Genomic DNA, 27,563 nt, shown 5'->3' with positions numbered 1-27,563 from the left:
GTGTGACACTTTTTTGCAGCCTAGGTGGGCAAAGGGGCCCACATTCCAAAGAGCACCTTTCGGATTTCACAGGTCATTTACCTACTTACCAGACATTAGGGCCCCTGGAAAATGCCAGGGCAGTATAACTACCCCACAAGTGACCCCATTTTGGAAAGAAGACACCCCAAGGTATTCCGTGAGGGGCATGGCAAGTTCCTAGAATTTTTTATTTTTTGTCACAAGTTAGTGGAAAATGATGATTTTTTTTTTTTTTTTTTTTCATACAAAGTCTCATATTCCACTAACTTGTGACAAAAAATAAAAATTTCCATGAACTCACTATGCCTATCAGCGAATACCTTGGGGTCTCTTTTTTCCAAAATGGGGTCACTTGTGGGGTAGTTATACTGCCCTGGCATTCTAGGGGCCCAAATGTGTGGTAAGGAGTTTGAAATCAAATTCAGTAAAAAATGACCTATGAAATCCAAAAGGTGCTCTTTGGAATGTGGGCCCCTTTGCCCACCTAGGCTGCAAAAAAGTGTCACACATCTGGTATCCCCGTACTCAGGAGAAGTTGAGGAATGTGTTTTGGGGTGTCTTTTTACATATACCCATGCTGGGTGAGATAAATATCTTGGTCAAATGCCAACTTTGTATAAAAAAATGGGAAAAGTTGTCTTTTGCCAAGATATTTCTCTCACCCAGCATGGGTATATGTAAAATGACACCCCAAAACACATTCCCAACCTTCTCCTGAGTACGGAGATACCAGATGTGTGACACTTTTTTGCAGCCTAGGTGGGCAAAGGGGCCCATATTCCAAAGAGCACCTTTCGGATTTGACAGGTCATTTTTTTCAGAATTTGATTTCAAACTCCTTACCACACATTTGGGCCCCTAGAATGCCAGGGCAGTATAACTACCCCACAAGTGACCCCATTTTGGAAAGAAGACACCCCAAGGTATTCCGTGAGGGGCATGGCAAGTTCCTTTTATTTTTTGTCACAAGTTAGTGGAAAATGATGATTTTTTTTTTTTTTTTTTTTTTTCATACAAAGTCTCATATTCCACTAACTTGTGACAAAAAATAAAAATTTCCATGAACTCACTATGCCCATCAGCGAATACCTTGGGGTGTCTTCTTTCCAAAATGGGGTCACTTGTGGGGTAGTTATACTGCCCTGGCATTCTAGGGGCCCAAATGTGTGGTAAGGAGTTTGAAATCAAATTCTGAAAAAAATGACCTGTCAAATCCGAAAGGTGCTCTTTGGAATATGGGCCCCTTTGCCCACCTAGGCTGCAAAAAAGTGTCACACATCTGGTATCTCCGTACTCAGGAGAAGGTGGGGAATGTGTTTTGGGGTGTCATTTTACATATACCCATGCTGGGTGAGAGAAATATCTTGGCAAAAGACAACTTTTCCCATTTTTTTATACAAAGTTGGCATTTGACCAAGATATTTATCTCACCCAGCATGGGTATATGTAAAAAGACACCCCAAAACACATTCCTCAACTTCTCTTGAGTACGGGGATACCATATGTGTGACACTTTTTTGCAGCCTAGGTGGGCAAAGGGGCCCACATTCCAAAGAGCACCTTTTGGATTTCATAGGTCATTTTTTACTGAATTTGATTTCAAACTCCTTACCACACATTTGGGCCCCTAGAATGCCAGGGCAGTATAACTACCCCACAAGTGACCCCATTTTGGAAAGAAGAGACCCCAAGGTATTCGCTGATGGGCATAGTGAGTTCATGGAAGTTTTTATTTTTTGTCACAAGTTAGTGGAATATGAGACTTTGTATGAAAAAAAAAAAAAAAAAAAAAAAAAAAATCATAATTTTCCACTAACTTGTGACAAAAAATAAAAAATTCTAGGAACTCGCCATGCCCCTCACGGAATACCTTGGGGTGTCTTCTTTCCAAAATGGGGTCACTTGTGGGGTAGTTATACTGCCCTGTCATTCTAGGGGCCCAAATGTGTGGTAAGGAGTTTGAAATCAAATTCTGAAAAAAATGACCTGTCAAATCCGAAAGGTGCTCTTTGGAATATGGGCCCCTTTGCCCACCTAGGCTGCAAAAAAGTGTCACACATCTGGTATCTCCGTACTCAGGAGAAGGTGGGGAATGTGTTTTGGGGTGTCATTTTATATATACCCATGCTGGGTGAGATAAATATCTTGGTCAAATGCCAACTTTGTATAAAAAAATGGGAAAAGTTGTCTTTTGCCAAGATATTTCTCTCACCCAGCATGGGTATATATAAAATGACACCCCAAAACACATTCCCCACCTTCTCCTGAGTACGGAGATACCAGATGTGTGACACTTTTTTGCAGCCTAGGTGGGCAAAGGGGCCCATATTCCAAAGAGCACCTTTCGGATTTGACAGGTCATTTTTTTCAGAATTTGATTTCAAACTCCTTACCACACATTTGGGCCCCTAGAATGCCAGGGCAGTATAACTACCCCACAAGTGACCCCATTTTGGAAAGAAGAGACCCCAAGGTATTTCGTTATGGGCATAGTGAGTTCATAGAAGTTTTTATTTTTTGTCACAAGTTAGTGGAATATGAGACTTTGTAAGAAAAAAAAAAAAAAAAAAAAATCATCATTTTCCGCTAACTTGTGACAAAAAATAAAAAGTTCTATGAACTCACTATGCCCATCAGCGAATACCTTAGGGTGTGTACTTTCCGAAATGGGGTCATTTGTGGGGTGTTTGTACTGTCTGGCCATTGTAGAACCTCAGGAAACATGACAGGTGCTCAGAAAGTCAGAGCTGCTTCAAAAAGCGGAAATTCACATTTTTGTACCATAGTTTGTAAACGCTATAACTTTTACCCAAACCATTTTTTTTTTACCCAAACATTTTTTTTTTATCAAAGACATGTAGAACTATAAATTTAGAGCAAAATTTCTATATGGATCTCGTTTTTTTTGCAAAATTTTACAACTGAAAGTGAAAAATGTCATTTTTTTGCAAAAAAATCGTTAAATTTCGATTAATAACAAAAAAAGTAAAAATGTCAGCAGCAATGAAATACCACCAAACGAAAGCTCTATTAGTGAGAAGAAAAGGAGGTAAAATTCATTTGGGTGGTAAGTTGCATGACCGAGCAATAAACGGTGAAAGTAGTGTAGGTCAGAAGTGTAAAAAGTGGCCTGGTCTTTCAGGGTGTTTAAGCACTGGGGGCTGAGGTGGTTAACAAGGTGGATGTTGATGATGAGACACAGTTTCCAATAAGTCAACCGCAATTAGTGTCTCAAGAGGTTGATGATGAGCATGAGACACAGTTGTCAATAACTGAGGTTGTTGTTAGGTGAGCAAGTCAGGAGGATAACCAGAGTGAGGAAGTGGAAGAGGAGGTGGTGGACGATGAAGGCACTGACCCAACCTGGGAAGGTGGCAAGCCGAGCGAGGACAGCAGTACAGAGGGGGAGGGATCTGCAGCACCGCAATAGGCTGGAGGAGGCAGTGGGGTGGCAAAAGGGAGAAGGTGGGCCACACCAAACAGTCCCTCAACTGTTCCCCGGAGCACCGCAGTGTTCCGCAGTCTAGCGCTTTTTTGAGGAAAGTGCGGACGATAAAAGAATTGTCATTTGCAACCTCTGCCATACCAAAATGAGCAGGGGCATGAACACTAGCAACCTTACCAGCATGATCCTGCACATGGCATCAAAGCACCCTAATAGGTGGGCCGAACGCCTGGGTCCACAATCAGTGTCTGCGGGTCACACCACTGCCTCCTCTTCCCCTGTGTTACCTGCTGGCCAATCCCCTGTCCGAGACGCAAGCCCGGATGCCTCCTGCCATGCACCTGGACCTTCGCAAGCACCCTCAGCTAGCACATCCACTTCTGTGTCCAAGCGCAGCGTACAGATGTCTATACCCCAGGCCTTTGAACGAAAGCGCAAATACCCAGCAACCCACCCACAGGCCATAGCATTAAATGCGCACCTTTCCAAATTGCTGGCCCTGGAAATGTTGCCATTTAGGCTTGTGGACACTGAGCCTGATGGCGGTGGCCGTCCTAGGTTACTCTGTCCCCAACTGCCAATATTTATCACAGTGTGCATTCCAAGCCTTACACCAGCATGTGTCCCGTAACATCCCCCGTGCCCTGACCAACTGGGAATGTCCCTACATTTCCCTGACGGCACACTGGGTGAATGTTGTGGAGGCCGGGAGCGAGTCGTACCCTGGGATGGCACAGGTGCTACCGACGCCAAGGATTGCGGGCCCTACTTCCATCAGGGTTTCCGTCGCCACACCTACGTTAGTGGCTGCAACCCCCCTTCTCCTCCTCCGCCTCCTCCTCCACGTCCACCTCTGAATTATCATATTGCAGCACCAGTCAGACATCAGTCAGTAGCTGGAAGCAGTGTAGCACTGCAGTGGGGAATCGGCAACAGGCCGTGCATAAACTGATCTGCCACAGAGCTGTGGCAGGGGATAAAGGACCAGACTGAGCTGTAGCTCTCACCACTTAACCTACAACTAGGCATGGTTGTGTCTGATAATGGCCGTAACTTTGTGGCGGCTTTGGAGCTCAGCAAGCTCACATGCATACCATGCCTAGCCCACGTGTTTAACCTAGTGGTTTAGCGGTTTCTCAAAATCTACCCCAATTTTACTGAGCTACTGGTGAAGGTGCGTCGCGTGTGTGCCCATTTCCGCGAATCATCGACAGATTCTGCCGATTTGGCAACGCTGCAGAAGGTAAGTATCCTGCATGGATTTATTTGTGTGAATCATGTGCCTCCTTGCATGTGGCATCCACCAAGATGCAGAGCTTTGAAATCTCGAAGGCAATATGACTGCCAGATGTTGCATTTCACCAGTACATGCATATCCACCACCCCCTGAGCTGACCACCAACTCTTCCTTTTTCATGTTGTTTTACGTGTGGCTTTCCTATGCAAATGCGAGAACACACGGTCCGGCTCATTAGACTGTATTTACTAAGACATCTACATCAGATTTTTATTTATTTTTTATATACAATGTGACATGTGACACCTGCCCTGCTGATCCCCACCGCTGGGAAACACAGAGCAGGGCACCATGGAATGCACTGCTCCAGGGAGGGCAAGACATCCCCAAGCAAAGACCACGGACGCCGCTGCACCAAGCCGGGATCGCCACCGCCCGCAACAATATTTCGCCCCCAGCGCTGGCGTTATACATGTAAGGCCAACCACCCACCAACCCCGATTCTACCGAGTCAGCCGTAGGTTCCTACCGCTGGAAAAACGCTCCCCTCTTGCCACGCACTTAAACCGCCGATGGTGTGCGATGCCACAAAATCTGCCGGGACTGCCCGCATGCCGACCCGGAAGGGAAAAGTCGGCGTGTTGACGTCTCGTAGGGCCCAAGGACAGCCCTAAATAGCGCCTTTCACCAGCCTCCTCTCCCACAAATACGGCAAATAAATTTGCCTAACACTTTTGAAACAAAAAAAAGATGTTTTAATGTGTCCATGTTCTAAGAGCCATAGTTTTTTTATTTTTTAAGTGATTTTCTTATGTAGGGGCTCATGTTTTATTGGTACCATTTTGTGGGACATACGCCTTTTTGATCACTTGGTGTTGCACTTTTTGTGATGTAAGGTGCCACTTTTTTTTTTTTTACGGTGTTCACCCGAGGGGTTAGGTCATGTGATATTTTTATAGAGCTGTTTGTTATGGACGCGGTGATACCTAATATTTATACTTTTTTTTATTTATTTCACTTTAACACAATAATAGCATTTTTGAAACAAAAAAATATGTTTTAATGTGTCCATGTTCTGAGAGCTATAGTTTTTTTTTTGGACAGATTTTCTTATGTAGGGGCTCATTTTTTGTGGAATGAGGTGACGGTTTTATTGGTTCCATTTTTTGGGACATATGCCTTTTTGATCACTTGGTGTTTCACTTTTTGTGATGTAAGGTGACAAAAATGGCTTTTTTTGACACAGTTTTTTTTTTATGGTGTTTATCAGACTGGGTGGATCATGTGATATATTTATAGAGCCGTCACGGATGCGGCAATACCAAATATGTTTATTTTATTAATTTTTTTCAATTTTTTTCAACTTTTTTTTTATTCCTTACTTGGGGAATTTTTATTTTTTTACATGTGAAACCTTTTTTTCATTTTTTTATTTTAACACTTTTTTTATTTATTTTTATTTTACACTTTGCGTCTCCCATAAGGTCATAGAAGACCTCTGGGGGGACACTTAACTTCACTTTTTTTTTCACTATTGTTTTCTCCTGTAACTGTGGCTGACATAGTAGCCCGTTACAGGGGAAATACACCCCCCCAGAGAGGCTGTACAGCGGTATACTGCGCTGTAAAGCCTCAGTGCAGGGCTGATCGAGGTCTGTGAAAGACCCGACAGCTCCTGTACTCTTCTGGCCCCGGTCGGCCACATGACCGCCGGGCCGGAACAGGAAGCGCGTGGCGCTTCCTGCTCTGTATACACAGCGCTCGGTGAGTGCTGTGTATACAGCGATCTAGAAGGCAGGGAAACCTGGGAACTGTCCCTGCCTTCTCTCTGGGTTGACCTGCTGTCACTGACAGAGGGCAACCCGATCTGCAGCTGCACGATTAGCGTGCAGCTGCAATCTCTGAATGGACGTTCAGAAACATCCACTCAGAGATAGAGAACCACCTCCCGGACGTTTATAGTCAATGGGCAGATGGGAGGTGGTTAAATAAAACAAAACTATTATAGGTAGCAATCTGAATGAGGTAGATTGCTACCTTTCTATACCAGGCCCTGTTTTTTCGCTTCACCAGGTAGGGTTAAAGTGCCTGGTCCGAGAGGTTTACACCTCTTATAAATGTATTATATACAGTCACAGACTGGTTTGTGTTTGTCAGCAGTAGCCCCCATCTCCCTAACTGCCACTGTGGTGTCTGCATGCACGGTGGTGAGCATGTAGACATCCTTCCTGTCCTTCCACTTCACTCCAAGCAGCTGGCCACTTGCAAGGGCAAAGGATGTTCCTCTCTCCCACTCTATTTTTACGGACTGTCCCACAAGCCCCTGTGTTTGCAGCATGGAGGGATTTAAAAATGAGTATGCTGGTATAAAAATTATCAGTCTACACGTAGTACCCTTTGTGCATAGATAGATCCCAGACAATTTTTCCCGATGTCCCAATATTTTTGGGGCAGCCTGGGGGGTTAAGTTGGGAGTCTCTGCCCTCATATACAGACAGACTGCGGGTGTAGCCGGTTGTGCTCTCGAACACCTTATATCATTTTACCCCATATCTGGCACGCTTGGAGGGAATAAACTGACGGAAGGAAAGGCACCCTTTAAAACTAAAAAGGGATTCATCAATGGACAGATTTTTATCAGGGGTATATAATTTTAAGAATTAATCCCTAAGGAGGGAAATAAGGGGTTTCAATTTATTTAGGCGGTCGTAGGCTGGGTCATTTCTGGGTGGGACTTGGGAATTATGTGAAAAATGCATAAACCACATTAGGGCTTCATAGCGGTTTCGGGACATAACTGCTGCAAACACAGGGGTTCAGTGGACAGTACTTGCAGCCCAATAGGATCGGACAGATGGCTTTTTTTGCAATGCCAATGTCCAGGGTAAGCCGCAATTTATTTTTTATTTCAGGGACACTTGTGGGGGTCCACCGTCTTATATAAATAGACGTGGGCTTTTGTACAGCAAATTGTGTGGCGTACAGATTAGTCTGCTGCACAATTAATTCCAGGACTTTATCGTCCACAAATAAATGAAAAAAATCATAAGGGGTAAAATTGGTGACGTCCACATTAGTTTGGTGAGTAGATAAAAATTGGGGTACTTGGGGGCATTTTCGGTGATCGCCGTGATACACTGTATCACGGCTATCACTTGATCAGAGACCTTGTCACAGTCTCTGACAGGGCCGTAGATATTTTTTTTTCCTGGGGGGGGGGTTCAGCTTTCTCAAATTATAAGAGTCATCATCCACATCCACAGATATCTCCCCCCCCCCCCATAACAGTGTCCCTGACAGTGTCCCTATTGTAAGACGGACCCGCCGTTCCTTATGTAAGTGACTAAGTGAGCTACTTGTGCAAAGTATATGTACTACTACTATCTAATAATCTATCACTAACTTACTGGGACTGGGACTGTCAGGACTCCAGATAGGCTCCAGGCTGGCTCCCGCTCTTCAAACACTAAAACTAGACGGCCGGCGGCAGCGTAACGTGACGTCACTCACTACGTCACGCCGCAGGCTCATGCTCCTCCCACTTTATTAATGAAGGCGGAGCAGGCGCGTGATGTCGGAGTGAGTGACGTTACGTGGCCAGCCGCCAGGAGACGGAGTCACGGAGGCGGAGCCCAGGAGCAGTGGGGGTGGACTGAATACACTGTCTGTATGTGTCTTTGTGTCATAGTTACCATCTATGCGGTCGCCGGTCGGACACTAGTGCTGGACTGGCAGGCGGCAGTGCAGGAGGCGGAGCACAGGGGTGTGATTAGGGTGTGCCCAGGCACCCCGGCACACCCCGTGCGCACGCCTATGCTGCCCGCCCTGCAGCCTACATCACCTCTCTGTGTGCCGCACTGCCCGCGCCGCTATTGCAGGCAGCGGCACGCCCTGGCCGTTCTCTGGCAGGTTAGGAGGACAGACACTCTGGGGGGGGTTTGAACCCCCCTATCCCCCCCTTATCTACGCCCCTGGTCTCTGATAATTGCCCCCAGCCCTTAGCTACCTCCAGAGCTCCTGCACTTTTTTGTAAGGCTAGCTTGGGCTGAAGTGCTGCCATAAAAAGGCGGCATTCCAGCCTAAGGCCCCTTAGTGACCGCCGTAAAAACACGTATGGGTAGTCACTAAGGGGTTAAAGCTGACCTACAGCAGTGAAGAAAAATGGCTGGGTTGTTATGGAAGCCTGGTATAAAACTGTGTGTATGTGGAGACTAAGGGCCTGCGAGCTTCTATTGGCTGATATGGGTCATGTGACCAGATTTCTATTGGCTAATGCATTTTTCGGGAATATCTCACACAGGAATGTCCTTTTGAACAGCTCAATCTCAGACAGCAGCACTGTGCTGGGTAAGCGTGAGCTACAGGGAGAAACTCACTGTACCTCCCACCCCTGCAGCTGACAGAAGTTGATTTTTACCTTCATTATTTCAATCCCTGTCGGCTGTGGAGTGGAAGGGGCGTGGCCTAGCAGGACCTGGGGGCGGGGTTTTTGAGTCTGTCTTTTGAGGGTGGCCCCCTGAATTGTGACCTCCACAGCACTCTGCTCCTTTTACAGTGTCATCCACAGCGCCCTGCCCCTTTAAAGCTGACCTGCAGCAGTGAAGAAAAATGGCTGGGTTGTTATGGAAACCTGGTGTAAAACTGTGTGTTTGTGGAAACTAAGGACCTGCAAGCTTCTATTGGCTGATAAGGGACACGTGACCGTGTGTATGGCAGTTGGGATATGAAGAGAAAGACCTGCAGGCTTCTAGTGGCTAATGTGTGTCATGTGATGTGCCATATTGGCATTTTTTTGGGAATATCTCAGTAACGGTAAGTGCTAGAGAGCTGAGACCCGTTTTAAAACCTTCCCGGACACCTGATGTACCTGTGTGCCAAATTTCGTGATTGTAAATGCGACATTGCGGATTCCTTTAGCGGACATACTTACATACACACACACATACATACACTCAGCTTTATATATTAGATATATACAGTCAGGACTGAAAGTGTTTGCACCCCTGAAATTTTTCCATAAAATAAAGTATTTCTCCCAGTAAATTATTGCAATTACACATGTTTTGTTATACTCATGTTCATTCCCTTTGTGTCTATTGGAACAACACAAACAAACAGAGAAAAAAGGCAAATTCGACATAATTTCACACAAAAATCCAAAAATGGACCAGACAAAATTGTTGCCACCTTTTCAAAATAGTGGGTAAACAACTTTGTTTCAAGCATGTGATGCTCATTCAAACTCAACTGTGGCAAGTAACAGGTGTGGCCAATATGAAAACCACACCTGAAACCAGATAAAAAGGGGAGAAGTTGACTCAATCTTTGCATTGTGTGTCTGTGTGTGCCACTCTAAGCATGGACAACAGAAAGAGGAGAAGAGAACTGTCTGAGGACTGGAAAAATATTAACAATCTCAAGGTTACAAGTACATCTCCAGAGATCTTAATGTTCATTTGTCCATGGTGCACAACATAATCAAGAAGTTTACAACCTATGGCACTGTGGGTAATCCTCCTGGACGTGGACGGAAGAGAAAAATTGATGAAAGGTTGCAAAGCAGGATAGTCCGGATGGTGGATAAGCAGCCCCAGTCAAGCTGTCCTGAAGGCTCAGTGTGCATCAGGGTCACCACGAACTATTAGTTGACATTTGAATGAAATGAAACACTATGGCAGGAGACCCAGGAGCATCCCCCTGCTGACACAGAGACATAAAAAAGCTAGACTGCAGTTTGCCAAAATGTACGTGAGTAAGCCAAAATCCTTCCGGGAAAACGTCTTGTCGGCAGTAGATACCAAAATAGAACTTTTTGGTAAAGCACATCATTCTACTGTTTACTGAAAACGGAATGAGGCTTACGAAGAAAAGAACACTGTACCTACAGTCAAATATGGTGGAGGTTCAATGATGTTTTAGGGTTGTTTTGCTGCCTCTGGCACCGGGTGCCTTGACTGTGTGCAAGGCATCATGAAATTTGAAGATTACTAAAGGATTTGGGGTCGCAATGTAGGGCCCAGTGTCTAAATCCAATTGAGAACCTTTGGGGATGGATGGCAAGGGAAGTTTACAAAAATGGACAACAGTTCCAGACAGTAGATGGCCTTCGCGCGGCCGTCTTCACCACTTCCAGCCATGCTAAATATTATTTTTTGCCATTTTTCAAATGGTCTTAAACTTTTGATCAGGACTGTATACACACATACACCTGGGAGTGCTGGTATTTAGTGTTCTCATTTGCAAAGACTTGTAAGGCTTTTGAATTGGTGCCGAAGAACTTCAATTTTGACCCCTGAAACCAAACATCCTAGTTGTGGAACCAAAGAGTATCCTCACTAGGTGGTGGTGTAGTTACTGGATGTATTGGGTTTGTTCTTCTACAATGAATCAGTCCCCTAAATGTCATCATAATCATTTTCCTAGTCTCATTTCTGATTGTGTTCATTTAGCTAGAGATTTTATTTAATGCGAGTTAGGAACTTAAAGGGGTTGTCTCACTTCACAAAGTGGCATTTATCATGTAGAGAAAGTTAATACAAGCCACTAACTAATACAGTATATTGTTATTATCCAATTTCCCTCCTTTGCTGTCTGGATTCCTTTTTCCATCACATTATACACTTCTCGTTTCCATGGTTACAGACCACCCTGCAATCCATCAGTGGTGATCATGCTTGAAAAATATAGGTAAAGCACTAGCCTATGTGAGATCCCATGGTCCCGGCCGCAAGAGAGGCTTTTTCCTATAGTGTGCAAGCACGACCACCACTGATGGATTGCAGGGTGGTCTATAACCATAGAAACGAGCAGGAGGGTAAAAGCGGATGGGAAGATTCATATGTCACTGCATTTGGAAAGTGCAGAAGAATCCTATTGTGAGACGCTATCCCTTGATGGAGAGTGAAGCAGCGCGGTCCTCTACCTAAAGTGCATAATGTGATGGAAAAATGAATCTAGCTAGTGAAGGAAGCAATATGGACAATCACATTACATTAGTAAGTGGCTTAATTTCCTCTACATAATAAATGCCACTTACTGAAGTGAGACAACCCCTTTAAGAAAATATTCTGTTTTATTGAATTTTACCGATTTGCTTTCAGGGGGATATCATCAGTTGAAAAATTAAGCTAAGAGCAGGAAGATTGCTGCTTCACGGGTCCTCGATAGAGATGTCCCGAATAGTTTGCAGGGGAATAGTTCCCGGCGAACATAGCTTGTTCGCGTTCGCCGCGGCGGGCGAACATATGTGATGTTCGGTCCGCCCCCTATACATCATCATTGAGTAAACTTTGACCCTGTACCTCACAGTCAGCAGACACATTGCAGCCAATCAGCAGCAGACCCTCCCTCCCAGACCCTCCCACCTCCTGGACAACATCCATTTTAGATTCATTCGGAAGCTGCATTCTCAGTGAGAGGAGGGACAGTGCTGCTGCTGCTGATTCAATAGGGAAAGCGTTAGCTAGGGCAGTGTTCTGTGTCCACAGACTTATCTGCTGTAAGGACAGCGTCCTGACAGCACCCCAAAAATCCCTTTTCAGGGCTGGTACATCAGTCTGCTTTTTAATTTTTTTTTTTATATATATATATATATTAGGGATCGACCGATTATCGGTTTGGCCGATATTATCGGCCGATATTGAGGTTTTTGAACGTTATCGGTATCGGCATCTATTTTGCCGATATACCGATAACGTATTGGGAACACAGAACGCGCTGCTCTCAGCGCGTTCTGTGTTCCCTCCGCAGCACAGGGGAGAAGGAAGCAGTGTCTCCTCCCCCTGTGCTGCTGCTGCCGCTGCCGCCAATGACAGAAGAGAAGACAAGAGGAGGGGAGGGGCTGTGGCCGCTGCGCCACCAATGAAGATAAGCCTTTCATTCATTCATATACAGGAGGCGGGAGCTGGCTGCAGAATCACATAGCCGACTCCCGACCTCTATGAGCGATAGCTGCGATCCGCGGTAGTTAACTCCTCAGGTGCCGCGGTGACAGCCCCTCCCCTCCTCTTGTCTTCTCTTGGTGTTGTACGTGGCTGGCTGGAGGAAGAAACCTTCAATGACATCAACGGGACATGGCTAGCTTGGTATCCAACCTTCTGCAAATGGGGAGTTTGCGGTTGGGCAAATGGACTGTTTGCAGTTGTTTGAGGTGCATTAAAAGGGGAGTTTGGTCTGTCAATGTCTGTGAAGCGGTCGTAACCCTTACACTACCTGATCGATACAACATCATACCTGATCGTATACACACACTGGATGTTTTAAACCACGTTGTTCAAAAAAATTTGGGATTGTTAGGTGATTTATGCCCTTTATGGATTAAAACCCGACTCTGCGTCAACTACGTAATTTTCCATGGGAGTTTTGCCATGGATCCCCCTCCGGCATGCCACAGTCCAGGTGTTAGTCCCCTAAAACAACTTTTCCATCACTATTGTGGCCAGAAAGAGTCCCTGTGGGTTTTAAAATTTGCCTGCCTATTGCGGTTCGCCCGGTTCGCCCGTTCGCGAACATCTGCGGAAATTCACGTTCGCCGTTCGCGAACGGAAAATTTTATGTTCGCGACATCTCTAGTCCTCGGTGGTGTTTTACATCTGTATGACTGCTGCTCATCACTGGTCTCAGCAGTCTTGTGCCGTGCAAGTTAGCATTATCACTGAGTCCATTTATTGGCTGCAGTGCAGTGGTTATGTTCCATGTCATCAATGGAAATAACCCAAGAGCGCAGGGGACCATCTGGGTGTTAAATCACCCTTCATATTATCTGAATCTGCTTAATTTTGGTTCTTTGTGTAGACAGCCGGTGGCTCAAAACACAAAGGTGGCTCTAGGCAATGGCAAGAGCAGATGATGTGGTTATGTTCTATATTCATACCTTGGGGAACTTAGACTGGTAACTGACTACATACCACTGGAATAATGATAGTGTGTGTAGAGGTTGCAGCCATACCCGGTCTTTTAAAGGTTCCCAATGGCCCCTGTATCACACAGGAGAACACTATTATTATAATGTCACATGGTGGTTGGGGAGCTTCACACTTAAACTACCCATAAACAGAACCATCAGGGGAAAGCCACAACTATCAGACACTTACCACCCTTGTACATTGGCTGCTGATCAGGGAAGAACAATACTTTTTCCTGATCATTGTCCCATGTGAACATGCTGCTGATTACCCAATAAATGAAGTGATCACATATTTTATGAGGCAGTAAAAATGATTGTTTGTCAGCAGCACATCACCCCACATAAACTGGGATTGTTCTTCTCTATAAAATCACTGCCACATGTAATTGTCAATTAACGAGCACCAATCAACATGATGTTATTGCCAATAGGTGCTTGTTAACAGGCAGAATATCTGCTCTTGCAAAAGTTTACTATGTCCTACATAATCATTTACAAAGTGGAAATGTGCAGATACAGAAAACTGAAAAAGCAAGACAGTCAGTATAAGATCTTATTTTAATGTTATTTTTTCCCTTTTTGGCAAACATTATTTTGGCGAACAAACACCATTTTGAATGAAAAAAATTTGTTTCAATTTGCACTTAAGAACAGCAAATGTATCTATTTACAGACAAATTGTCAAAATACATCACATTTTAACCATGTAAAAATAATGTGAGTTTCTGAGAGATAATACTGCAGTCTTTATGGTTTCTTACATATATATATTTTTATACTCTTTTAACCCATTTTATACATGATGGAAGGGGCAGTATTCCCTCATCTGCTAAAGCTCTCCTACTACAGATCTTATAGAACCTAATGAGAAACAAACAGTGAAAAAAGTCATTCCATATTTCTGTCTTCTGCCCAAAACCTCGTTAGAATAAGTGGGACATTTTAATAACACAACATCAACAAATGTCTAAGATTAGTAAGTGGTCACCTACTATACCTCCCGTAAGCAGAAAATTATTACACTGAAGATGGTCAGTCTGTCTTAGTTCACCTCAGATTCACATGCCATTAGCTTATAATCATGGAACCGTAAGTGAAGTCAACCGAAAATATATAGTTGATTCTAGAGTGCTGCACGGTCAACAAAGACACAAAGGTGGATATTTATGAATACTGTTGCATAGGAAAAGTGCAGTAACCCAAACCAAGCAATAAGTGTGCCAACATCTAACTGATCATGTGGCCACATCACTCCTTGGTACATCAGTTGTTGTAAATGTCACAGAGTTGATTTGACAAACCTCCTCTTAATTTCTGATGACAATTCTGAACATGACCTTACACATGTGTAACACAGAGCATGACCTAATTTTCAGTAGGAGATATGTACATATCTAACTAATATTGGCTCATAATTTGCAAGCACTTTGTGATTGCAGGAGCCTATTCCATCAGAAAACATTTTTGGTGAGCACAATAGCACAGCCTGCTATGCCATTCTAAACACAGAACTGCCATTCAGTTATTTCTATCATGAAGTCAATGAAATAATTGGTTGAATGCATGGAAAGCTTCAGCTATTATCTGCTACGTTCTGAATTTCTAATCATTAGAAGCAGAACCATCAATAATTGAAATGAATCATCATTGTGAAGAAAGCCTTAAGGTACCCCTACACATTAGAGTTTTCTGGGCCGGCCAACATGTGTATGGATAGTATTGTGCCCGTTGAATTTCAATGCACAATTCTTTTGTCCTCCAGGGAAAAAAAGCTGCCAATAGAGAAGTCTGTCAACGGCTTTCTCCTGTAGATAGCGTTTGACTGACAGCTATTGGGGGTGTGAGTACCTTTAGTCCATAAGATGTTTTCATCTGTCAAGTTCTATTATCCTCTTTCTAGCTTTATATGGGTCGTTCGGCAAGATAATTTTAGTTAGAATTGGTTCAACTCAATGAACCCCACTGATCTCAACTCCTGGCCTGGCACCCAGGAAACGGCAAAAGATGCCTGCTGCTGTGCATTAAATTCGGACTCGGAAGTGGAGACCATTGGTAACACAATAACCATTTAAATGGCAACAGCGGAGGATCGGTGAGTATTATTTATTTTACTATTTTAACCCATTCTATCCCTCTAGTTGTCTCTGGGAATACTGGGTGATATCTAAGATGGCCACCATAAGAAATTCCACAGTTGTTGTCTCTCAGCTTGCCTATCATTAGAGAGGGAAACATCTGCCAAGGAAAACTGGGCAATAAACCATTCACTGGCTAAGAAGGTCATAACAGGTAATATGTTGGGTTATCAAATAGCTTTCCCAGGTTCTGAATTGGATGAATGAAATTTTGAACCATTTGACAGAAGAGGACTGAAGGACGTACATTTCATTGCAATTTTTCCTAATCATACATAGTAACAGATCAACATCTTCATAGACTTTCACGATGCAACATTTTGAACATCGAACAGACATCAGTTTCGGTTTGACTTTTACCACTATTATATTTTAAAGAAGCAGTACTAGATACATGATTTGTTTCTATAAAAAGACTGGGTTTAGCAGGTTGTTATTCATGTTCATGTCTGTAAATTGTAATTATACATGCATATATAATATACACACATATATACAGTAAATATACATAGTATACAAACATGTGGCTTTCAGATATATATTTCAATGTCTAAAACCACACATCTAGGATTAATATATACTAAGATATTTTATCTTTGAAACGGTACAATGTCAGATAAATCTTGATGTCTGTAAACTATATTGACAAGGTATATATTTCTTCACGTTAGGTTGGATAATAGAGATGCCTTACATCCCTATCACCATCAGTGGGGCAAGTTAGATAGAGAAGACAGAGAGGTGACTAGTAATTAGCACTAGTTTCTTAGTCAAGAACTACAATAACTGCATGCTTAGTTTCAGTCTTAAAGGAGTATTCCCAGCTCAGACACTGACGGCATATCACCTCTGAGACCCACTAATATTTCCAAAACAGACCCCCTGAAGTGAAGGCGAGTGCACCATGCAAGCATGGCCACCATCCGTCCACTGCTATGGAAGGTCTGAAAATAGCACTGGTTCAACTATTTCCATCTGTCACATTACGGTGGAGAGGTATGGGGATATATTGTATGATTCTTATAACCAAAAGTGCTTGATATTTCGCAAAGAGTAATTTATAACATAAAATCTCTTTATAACTAACAGATCCATCAGATAAAGAAATACAACCATCTAAAACGCATTTTGAAAAATTAAAGTCTGAGCCCTAGAAATTACAAATCTGGATGTTTTGCATTGCTTGCCCTAGCCCTGTCTAGTACTGCTTCTTTAATAAGGAGAGGAAACATACTGCTTACTAACAATTACCTTTCTTTAGCTCACAGTTATTGTAACATATAAAAAAATATGGATGATCATAAAGAAAAATAGAAAATAACATACAAACACACATTCATGAAGCCTGGATCCTTACGATGCATTGTAAAAGCAGTACAAATTTTGTGGTAGTCGATGCGATGGGATGCTGGATATATGCTGTGCCACTCATGGGACCCAGAGAGAACTTGGCGCTGACCGTGCGGTGAGCTGGAGAAAACTATCGCTAAGGAGTGCATTTGGTGGAATCTCATAACAAACCAAGATTTCAGTATAGTCATTAGATTTAATCCGGTATGAAGAATGTGAAGTTAGAAAATTCCCCAATATCGGAAAATCTCCTTAAAATGAAGCAAACTTATTTCTAATGTCTCTGTAGTAGATAATTTGATCATCTTTTTTCGCTGTTGCAGCACGAGTCAGCCAGTTCATGTCTTCTGTACTGTTGTCAAGTCAGCGTGGCCATTGTGTTTTAATAAAAAAAGATATTCTCACCAGTCATGGAAAGCAGCCATGTGTATCCCAGCGGCCACTAGCACAGTCATTATTGATGTCCATCTCCATGTGACAACCACTTTGTTTCACAGTTAAAATTCCAAAATCAGGCCTTTTCTCTATAGTTCTCTATATACCAAAAGTCAATTATGTCATTGCTTTAACCAATAAGGCTCCCTATTGGGTTCATTTGGCACTAGGAGTAAACCAGATTATGGCCAGCAGCAGGTTTACAGTCTGCACTTACTTTGCAGGCAACAAAACAGCTTGGACAAAATGCAGAGGGGGTGACAGCACATAGAACATCCTTGCCAACTTTCTAAAGTGTGTGGAGAGGGAGTGTCCTGTGCAGAGTCAATCTGCCCATGAGGAAGGAGCTGGGGCCAAAATAGAGTTGGGTCATCCCTCTCCAGGAGGCACCACAGTAACTTCTATGACACATTACACTTTAAAACATATACTGTACAGCAAATGTCTGATATATTTGTGTGGGTCACCCTAAAAGTTATAATGATACCTTTTCAAAAACTGACCCTATAAAAGAAAAGTTCATTAGCAAACCCTTATTGATACGCATTGATATGTTGCCACTTTCCAGCAGGAACATCAACATCTACCTACTCTAGGAATATGATAAAATACACATCTATTTCTTAACTTCACATAATCTTTCAATAGCATTGATACTCGAAGCTCAGCACATAGCTTGAAAAAAGCAACCATTAGCTTTTCCTTCCTCATCTCACCTGCACTATAAAAATGTCTGCCTATAAATAGTCCCTGTACATAGCTTACAAAACGTCTTCCCCCACTGCATCTGCTCGTGAAAAATGCGTCATTTGCTGGTGCTGATGGTTGATAAAACTTCTCAGCTAAACACCTATGTTATATTTCTATCCAATGCCAGCCCTGCCCCCAATTGGCAGAAAATGTCTGAAGGGGCCAATTCTCTACTTTTATGCAAAAAGAATACTGCAAATTGTAATTCACATAAAAGTGAGCTATAAGATCATAAGCGTGTTACTGTAATCCTCTAACTTAAGAGTCGTTTGGCCTAGCATAATGTAAGGTAAAGGGTCAAATTCATTGTTTGGCACTCTGAGAATAAGGCGGATATCCAAACACATATTTAAAAAAAATGTTTCACTTCCCAGTTTTAAGACTTTGACTTTGCAACCTCTGAACATTTATACAAGACCCTTCCATGGTAGGATGTACATATACAGCAACATATTGGAGCAAGCCAAAGGAAAATAAATGGATCACGAGGGTTACTAGATTTGCATTGAAATGAGAAGTCAATATGACTGGTGCTTTCATGGCCCAAATACCCATGTATGATAAAGATGGTCCTTGAAATGGATCTCAGATCAAGAAGCTAAGAAATTTAAATAATATGTTTAAAAAAGCAATAAAAAAAGAGCTGTAAACTGAGGCTGTAAACACTGCAGTCCGATTCATTGGGCCCACAAGACGCTCACGTACAGACTGAAGACCAAAGCTGGAACTGGACATCAAATAAAATGGAGTCAGTTTGGCACATTTTTTTTTTTCATCTTGCGCAGCAGACAAGATAAGAGCTGATTTTCCAAGATATCTGATGAAGAGTTCCCGTGCTGGCTTGATGATGAAGAGCATGTACAGGATGGTCAACAGTTTCTTTTAAAGTCATAAATTGCGGCCTACGGTGCTTGCGTATGTGTGGATCTTAATAATCCAGAGTGAATCTACAGTCGTGGAAAAAAGTACATTTGCTCAGGTGTAGAACTGGCCGAGCTGAAAACAGAACCATAGAAAGTTCATAGAAAAGTAATATGAGGCTTCATTGACTCCCGTATGTCAGCTATATCTCTTAGCAGGAAACATTTCTTCAGTTTTCAATAGCACCTGGAAATAGATAATTGTCATGAATCCTATGTTGATAGAATTAACAACGAATGTCAAACTTATTTTATTATTTTTGCTAGAGATGAGTGAATTGAAGCTGACGAAGTGGAATTCGATCCGAATTTCAGGAAAAATTTGATTCGCACCGAATACGAATTTCCTCACGCTTTGTAGTAACGAATCACATTTTTTCCTAAAATGGATGCTGCACGTGTGAGGACATGAAGCAAGGAACTCTGGGAAGGCGGGATCACCCATAATGCCATGCATGCAATAAATCAGCAGCCAGCCCTGTGATGTCACAGCCTATAAATAGCCTCAGCCATCTTGGATTCAGCCATTTTCCAGTGAACTTAGTGCAGGGAGAGACATCAGAGGGCGCTAGGGAAAGTGCTAGAAAAAAAACTTCATTGCGCTAAAAAAAGATATTTACAAGTGCAGGGAAAGATTATTCAAGGTGTAGGGAAAGGATAGGGAGGAATCATTCCACAGCATTTATGTAGAACAGGGTTCAGTAGGGGAGGTTACAGCCTGGGTAATAGGAACAATCCTATTACACCTTGCTGCACTGACTGGGGATCCAAATTGCCATTATACAGCTCTGTAATTCCAGCAAACCGTTCTTGTTATTGGGGTGCAAGTGCTGTTTGATACAGGCATTAACAGGGTTTCTTACAAGGAAATAATTCTATCTATTTGCCATTGTGTGGTGCAGTTATATGTTCTAAAGCATTTTTTGGCTTGTATTAGTGGGAAAAGAAAAATATATTTGCTGTTCAGTGGGGCAGTTATATGTTCTAAAGCCTTTCGTGGTGTGTATTAGTGGCAAAAGCAAAATATATTTGCCGTTCAGCAGTGCAGTTATTTCTTCTAAAGCCATTTTTGCCCTGTAATAGTGGCAAAAAAAAAATTATATTTGCCGTTCACCGGTGCAGCTATATGTTCTAAAGCCTTTTGTGATGTGTATTAGTGGCAAAAGAAAAATATATTTGCCGTTCAGCTGTGCAGTTATATGTTCTAAAGCCTTTGTGGCATGTATTAGTGGCAAAAGAAAAATATATTTGCCGTTCAGCGGTGCCGTTATATGTTCTAAAGCTTTTTGTGGCATGTATAAGTGGCAAAATAAATATATATTTGCCGTTCTGCAGTGCAGTTATATGTTCTAAAGCCATTTTTGCCCTGTAATAGTGGCAAAATAAAAATATATTTGCCGTTCAGCGGTGCAGCTATATGTTCTAAAGCCTTTTGTGATGTGTATTAGTGGCAAAAGAAAAATATATTTGCCGTTCAGCTGTGCAGTTATATGTTCTAAAGCCCTTTTTTGCGTGTATTAGGGGCACAAAAAAAGTATTTGCCGTTGTGTGGTGAAGTGAGAAAATTTTTTGGGGCATTAGCAATACTGATGGATTACTGACCAAATGCTGAAGATGGATGCTCAACAGACAGGATCCGGTTTTTGGGAATTATTAAACAGTGACGTCAACACAAACTTACTGCTGACACCCTCTCCACTCTGTCGGGGGACTCTACTTGTATAATTGTTTAATAGAACAGGTTCTGTAGACATCTATGTGGATTCAGCTGACGATGGTGTAAAAGGAGTGCGCTAACATCGACCTGTAAAGCTGAGTTCATACTTGAGTTATTTGGTCAGCTTTGGCCCCGTGACTGCCCAAATAAGTGAAGTGTGCAGTGATTCTAAGAGCGACGCCTGTCATCTGCATGTCATACTGACTCACAGTATTGTTTCACTACCACAGTAGACTCCCTATGCGTGTTACTGCAAGGCACAGTGTTCTACACCATTATAAAGGCTGTCTGCAGCTAGGAAATAGCTGTTTTTTACGCGATTTGCCACAAATAAATTAGTATCGAACCAATTTTTTTCAGAAAATTTGCCGAACTGGCCGAATCTAATTTTTTTAAAATTCACTCATCTCTAATTATTGCCAATGAGTATTAATATCTCAGCTAGCATCAGTTTGCCGGTTTAGATTCATGTCTCCACTGAGCTTCTGTCGTTTAGATAAATGAACTTATGATAATACTAACCTGCATTTGGAACCACATCTGAATCACATAATGGAACATGTGGTTCTACAGCAGGTGAGACAGTGAATCGGGTGAACTTCAGTGAATCCATCAGGTTTCCTTCCACTCGCTTCCCCTGAAGTGTAGGAGGTACTGATGTAGTAGGACTTATTGGTGACTTGAGAGCTGCTCCTTCAGCTGCCATGGGAAGGAATGTGGAATTTTGGGTCATCAAAGGGAAGTCATCATCCCATTCAAAACTTCCACCTATCAGACATAAAAGATACATTATGAAGTAGAAATCATACATTAGAGCAATACTTTGGTACCTAATGTATTAGGTATGCAGGCTGCTCCAGGCTTTACTCAGAAGACATCTTGTCAGGCTATTCAACAGCATATACAGTATGTAGGAGCTTTGTATTGACCCCAAGTGAAGGTGTTAGTACGATGATGCCTGAAGGTGTGATGAAAAGGACACAGAAGAAGCTGAATGTTCAAAATAAAGCCCTTTTTAGAAAGTGGAGAGTTTCAGTTAGAGCTAGATCAGAAATTTCTGGGTTATTGCCACTAAATATGATTTTCTAATACTGTGACCGTTAATGGTTTACAGGACGTTGAATGAAAAAGAAAGACATTACTTACTAAAACCATCAGTTGATGAAAAGGCATCCAAACTTGACTCCAGGGAAGGATTCTGGGAAATCTGATCATTATCTGGCGTATTCTGATTACTCAGTTCATTAGTGGGAGTCTCCTAGAAAAAAAGCCCACACAAAGCAGGACATCATCTGATGTGCACTTGGCATCTGAGGGAGGTTGAGAAACATACTGTAAAATAGGGTCCATTTACATGGGCCCATACACAGAGCAATGATTGTGAACATACCGTTAGCTGCATTTACATCAGCAATCATTGCTGCTGTATGGGGTGCCTGGTTACTGGGGGAGTTATGACATAGGGCAGGAATCGGGAAAAAGTGTTCTTAATAATGTTAGTTCCCAATAATTGGCCTGGTAAGTATTTTCAGGTTACTGAAACTAACAGAGCACCTTTATGAGTACAGTGAAGAACAGCACTTATGGATTTCACTGTACTTTTATTTTAGGGTTGCCTCAGAAACATAGGTGAAGAAATTATCCTAATGGTAAAATCTTAGCAGTACAGCATTTTCTGCTTCCATGCAGTTCAATGCACCGATGACTAAAGGTTCTTTTACACGGACTAATATATCAAGCAATTATTGGTAACGAACCAGACATTCCCAATAATTGCCTGATTGTCAGCTGATATGAAGCTGCAATCACCTCTGCTGTATGGGTACAAGCAATCGATGCAAGGATTGATTGTCCCCGTAGAGAATCATTGTTCCTGGGCAGCGTGTAAAAGGACCTTTAAACTATGCTTTATACAGTATATATATATATATACATATATATACATATATGGCATTTCCCTACAAATTTTCACTACTGACCAATTCTGACCATTCAGATCGAGGTAACAGATGATTGGTCTGTTAGTATAGAGCCAATTCTCTTCTTCATCATCTGCTACCATCATCCTAAAATAAAACCTTTCAATTCCCTATGATGGAGTCATCTTTCGCATATCTTTTACATGCTGCTTATACACTACAATCATTGTGATTGGCAGACAAATTTTTAAGCACAGCAGATCAGTTTTCCGGCATATGAAAGAAACTTGAATCACATCGACTGGCCACTCACACACTAATTTAGATTGAAATTGATCTGATTGGACAGAAACAGGTCAGATATCAGTATGTGTAAAGGCACCCTAAGGGAAATTTTACTTGGGCTGATGATAGGGAATGAAAAAAGACTCATTTCCAATCACTGGCATGTGAGAACATAAGCCTGATCATCCACTTGGATTGTTTGAAGGGGGATGCACTGCCAATAATTTGGGATGAACGATTGTGTTGCTCAGGGATGGCCAACCTGCGGCTCTCCAGCTGCTGCAAAACTACAACTTCCAGCATGCCCACACAGCCTACAGCTATCAGCCTACAGCAGGGCATGATGGGAATTGTAGTTTTACAACAGCTGGAGAGCCGCAGGCTGGCCAGCCCTGGTGTTGCTGCATGCAAATGCAGGTAACAAGTGGCGTCCAACATGCTTTATCTATACTGCAGGATGCTCATATCTGTGTGTTAGGAGACAGTGTCCTAATCTGTCGACTAATCTCCCGTATCCAATAGTGAGTCAGCGCTGTATAATTATAGTACATTACATCCTACAGCGATGACAGGTCTGTAGTGCTATTTAAAAGCAGAACGATGATTGTGCACTATAATAGTTTTTCTATATCATTGGAGGTGCACTTTACCACTATTCACCATCTTCTAGCTGTACAACTTATATGCACAAAAATATATAACCACAACAAAACCTATAGGAATCTTCTTACCAAGCAATGAAATGCAGCACAAAGACAAAAACAAAAAATCAAGACTATATCATGATATCATTGTTAAAACACTAATGACTCCCTGAACATTTTTGTTACCTGGTCAAACAAGTAAACTGTTACATCATCAAAAAAGGACACCATTTTTCGCTTTCGATCAAGATCATCATCCACCTCATCAGCAGATTTAGGTGACTTTAACAGACTCCGGAGGTTACGTCCATCATCCATCTCTGTTACCACAATTGGAACTCCTGACACCTCTGCTTCAGCTTCTGAGCCTGTTCTCTGGTGGTCTTGAAGACCAAAGCCTTCATCTTCCTCATCCTCATCTTCCTTGTTGAAATTTGCATCTCTTTTTTCTACATCATTGTCCCAAAAAGACTTGCGTCCACTGGAGCTTTGGAATGCTTGAAGGTTTAAGGGTGGAAGAGACAGAGAAAGTCTGGCTACTTTTGCTGCAGGAATGCAGAAAATATGAAACATAATATTTTTAGCATATAAAAGTCCTTTAAATAAAACTCTGTAATAAAATACACTCAAATTCAGTTATTTGGATTGCAAAATGTAAAGTTTCAAAAGCATTTATTATCAATAGTGTGTCTTTGTTAGTGAAATACCAGATAAAATATACATGAGGCCCAGTATTGCATGGACAATGTGAAAACAGTTCTCAAATCCATTTTTTTAGTTAGTTTTTTTAGTTAAGGCCCTATTACACGGAGCAAATATCATACAGATTCTTGAAAATCGTGTGATATAATAAGTACGAACGGGAATAAATCCGTTCTTATAATATGGAACAATCTACTAACTTTTCATACAGTTGCAAGAAAAAGTATGTGGACCCTTTGGAATGATATGGATTTCTGCACAAATTGGTCATAAAATGTGATCTGATCTTCATCTAAGTCACAACAATAGACAATCACAGTCTGCTTAAACAAATAACACACAAATAATAAAAATGTTACCATGTTTTTATTGAACACACCATGTAAACATTCACAGTGCAGGTGGAAAAAGTATGTGAACCCTTGGATTTAATAACTGGTTGAACCTCCTTTGGCAGCAATAACTTCAACCAAACGTTTCCTGTAGTTGCAGATCAGACGTGCACAACGGTCAGGAGTAATTCTTGACCATTCCTTTTTACAGAACTGTTTCAGTTCAGCAATATTCTTGGGATGTCTGGTGTGAATCGCTTTCTTGAGGTCATGCCGCAGCATCCCAATCAGGTTGAGGTCAGGACTCTGACTGAGCCACTCCAGAAGGCTGATGTTGATTTACTTCTATGCTTTGGGTCGTTGTCCTGTTGCAACACCCATCTTCTGTTGCGCTTCAGCTAATGGGCAGATGGCCTTAAGTTCTCCTGCTAAATGTCTTGATAAACTTGGGAATTCATTTTTCCTTCGATGATAGCAATCCGTCCAGGCCCTGATGCAGCAAAGCAGCCCCAAACCATGATGCCTCCACCACCATACTTCACAGTTGGGATGAGGTTTTGATGTTGGTGTGCTATGCCTCTCTTTCTCCACACATAGTATTGTGTGATTCTTCCAAACAACTCAACTTTGCTTTAATCTGTCCACAGAATATTTTGCCAGTACTGCTGTGGAACATCCAGGTGCTCTTGTGCAAACTGTAAACGTGCAGCAATGGTTTTTTTTGGACAGCAGTGGCTTCCTCTGTGGTATCCTCCCATGAAATCCATTCTTGTTTAGTGTTTTACGTATCGTAGATTCACTAACAGGGATGTTAGCATATGCCAGAGACTTTTGTAAGTCTTTAGCTGACACTCTAGGATTCTTCTTCACCTCATTGAGCAGTCTGCGCTGTGCTCTTGCAGTCATCTTTACAGGACGGCCACTCCTAGGGAGAGTAGCAGCAGTATTTATAGACAATTTGTCTTACCTGGACTGATGAACATCAAGGCTTTTGAAGATACTTTTATAACCCTTTCCAGCTTTATGCAAGTCAACAATTCTTAATCATAGGTCTTCTGAGAGCTCTTTTGTGCGATGCATCATTCACATCAGGCAATGCTTCTTGTGAAAAGCAAACCCAGAACTGGTGTGTGTTTTTTATAGGGCAGGGCAGCTGTAACCAACACCTCCAATCTCATCTCATTGATTGGACTCCAGTTGACTGACACCTCACTCCAATTAGCTCTTGGAGATGTCATTAGTCTAGGGGTTCACATACTTTTTCCACCTGCACTGTGAATGTTTACATGGTGTGTTCAATAAAAACATGGTAACATTTTATTATTTGTGTGTTATTTGTTTAAGCAGACTTTGATTGTCTATTGTTGTGACTTAGATGAAGATCAGATCACATTTTATGACCAATTTGTGCAGAAATCCATATCATTCCAAAGGGTTCACATTATTTTTCTTGCAACTGTACATGCCTTTTGACCAAGCATCTGTCCCCTATCTTTACATGTAATAACAAGGAACAATTTAAAAGTGAATGAGTAATGACCGTAAGTACGAACGATTATCTATGTGTATAATAAGCTGAATTTTCGTTGTTAATGATGCACTACATCTTCGATTGTTTATCGTGGTCTGTATGACATCTGCTGGTGTGGTAGTATTTTTAGGCTGAGTTCATACTTCAGTTATCTGACCAGTTGTTTCCATCAGTTATTGTGAGTCAAAACCAGTAGTGAAGCTCAGGGATAAGCTATAATGTAAGGATTTGGTTTTGGCTCACAATACTTACTTAACTGTATTCTCTCTTTGCCTCCACTCTGGCTGTGTTCAGCCTTGGCAAAGGGACATTAGTTATCCCACATATAGCCTCACAGCCTAAGGCCCCATGCACACAACCATATCCATTTTGTGGTTCTCAAATCGCGGATCGGCTAAATACAGATGCAGTCCGTGTACAGTCTCCATTTTATTTGCGGACCCATTGTCTTCAATAGGTCTGTGGTCTGCATTTTGCAAACATATTCTATCTTTTTGCAGAACAGGCATATGGATGTGGAAAGCACATGGATGATCTGTGTGCTCTTCGCATCTGTATGTCTGTTCCACAAAAATATAAAACATTTCCTATACTTGTCCACAAAATGCAGACTGCAGACCCATTGCATTCAATGGTTCCGCAAAAATGCAAATGCAACACGGACCGCATCCATATTTTGTGGACAGCAAGATAGATACGGTCATATGCATGGTGCATAACTGCCATGAGTAATGGTAGACAGTATTCCCATAACAAGGCCAGTATACAGAACAGAAACTGTTGTCAAGGGCACCTCACAGGAGCTGAAATGGCAAGCTTTGGACCATTAACTTCAAGCTTGAAAATTCTGCATAAATTTAACTCAATAAATAAAAGTTTTATTACACTAAAGGCTCATGCACATGAGTGGAAATCATACATTGCTGTTGGCTAACACAGATACCGGCCGTGTGCATTCCGCATTTTGCAGAATGGCCAGCGTCTAACAGTCCTATCCTTGTCCATAATGGGGACAAGAATAGGACACGCTCTATAATTTTGCAGATGGCATGGAACAGACTTTTGCGACCCAATTGAAGTGAATGAATCTGCATCCGACCTGCAAAAAATGTGGATCAGATGCAGACCCAAACAATGGTCGTGTGCATGAGCCCTTAAGAATGTTTCACAAATTGATTTAGAAAGGTCTACTTTAGGTACTGTGAGTGCACAAGAGTGTAAGGTTATAAATAAGG

The 27,563-nt window shown here is 42.1% G+C and overlaps 1 protein-coding gene across 1 annotated transcript in view; it reads right to left on the bottom strand.

The window, feature by feature from the left end:
• Window positions 1-21,432: 21,432 nt before the first annotated feature.
• LMTK3 (lemur tyrosine kinase 3) overlaps window positions 21,433-27,563 on the bottom strand; it is a 116,161-nt gene continuing 110,030 nt past the window's right edge. The window contains exons 12-14 of the mRNA XM_040415605.1: window positions 23,950-24,308; window positions 22,062-22,173; window positions 21,433-21,683 (exon numbers count right to left, since the gene is read on the bottom strand). Of these exons, the coding sequence (XP_040271539.1) occupies window positions 21,433-21,683; window positions 22,062-22,173; window positions 23,950-24,308 (722 nt within the window). The remainder of the gene's footprint in view (window positions 21,684-22,061; window positions 22,174-23,949; window positions 24,309-27,563) is intronic.

The sequence above is a fragment of the Bufo bufo genome, chromosome 1 (genome assembly GCF_905171765.1).
Source record: "Bufo bufo chromosome 1, aBufBuf1.1, whole genome shotgun sequence".
NCBI classification, from domain to species: Eukaryota; Metazoa; Chordata; class Amphibia; order Anura; family Bufonidae; genus Bufo; species Bufo bufo.
The sequence above is the reverse complement of the archived record's forward strand: the minus strand, read 5'-3'. Positions and strand labels throughout refer to the sequence as shown.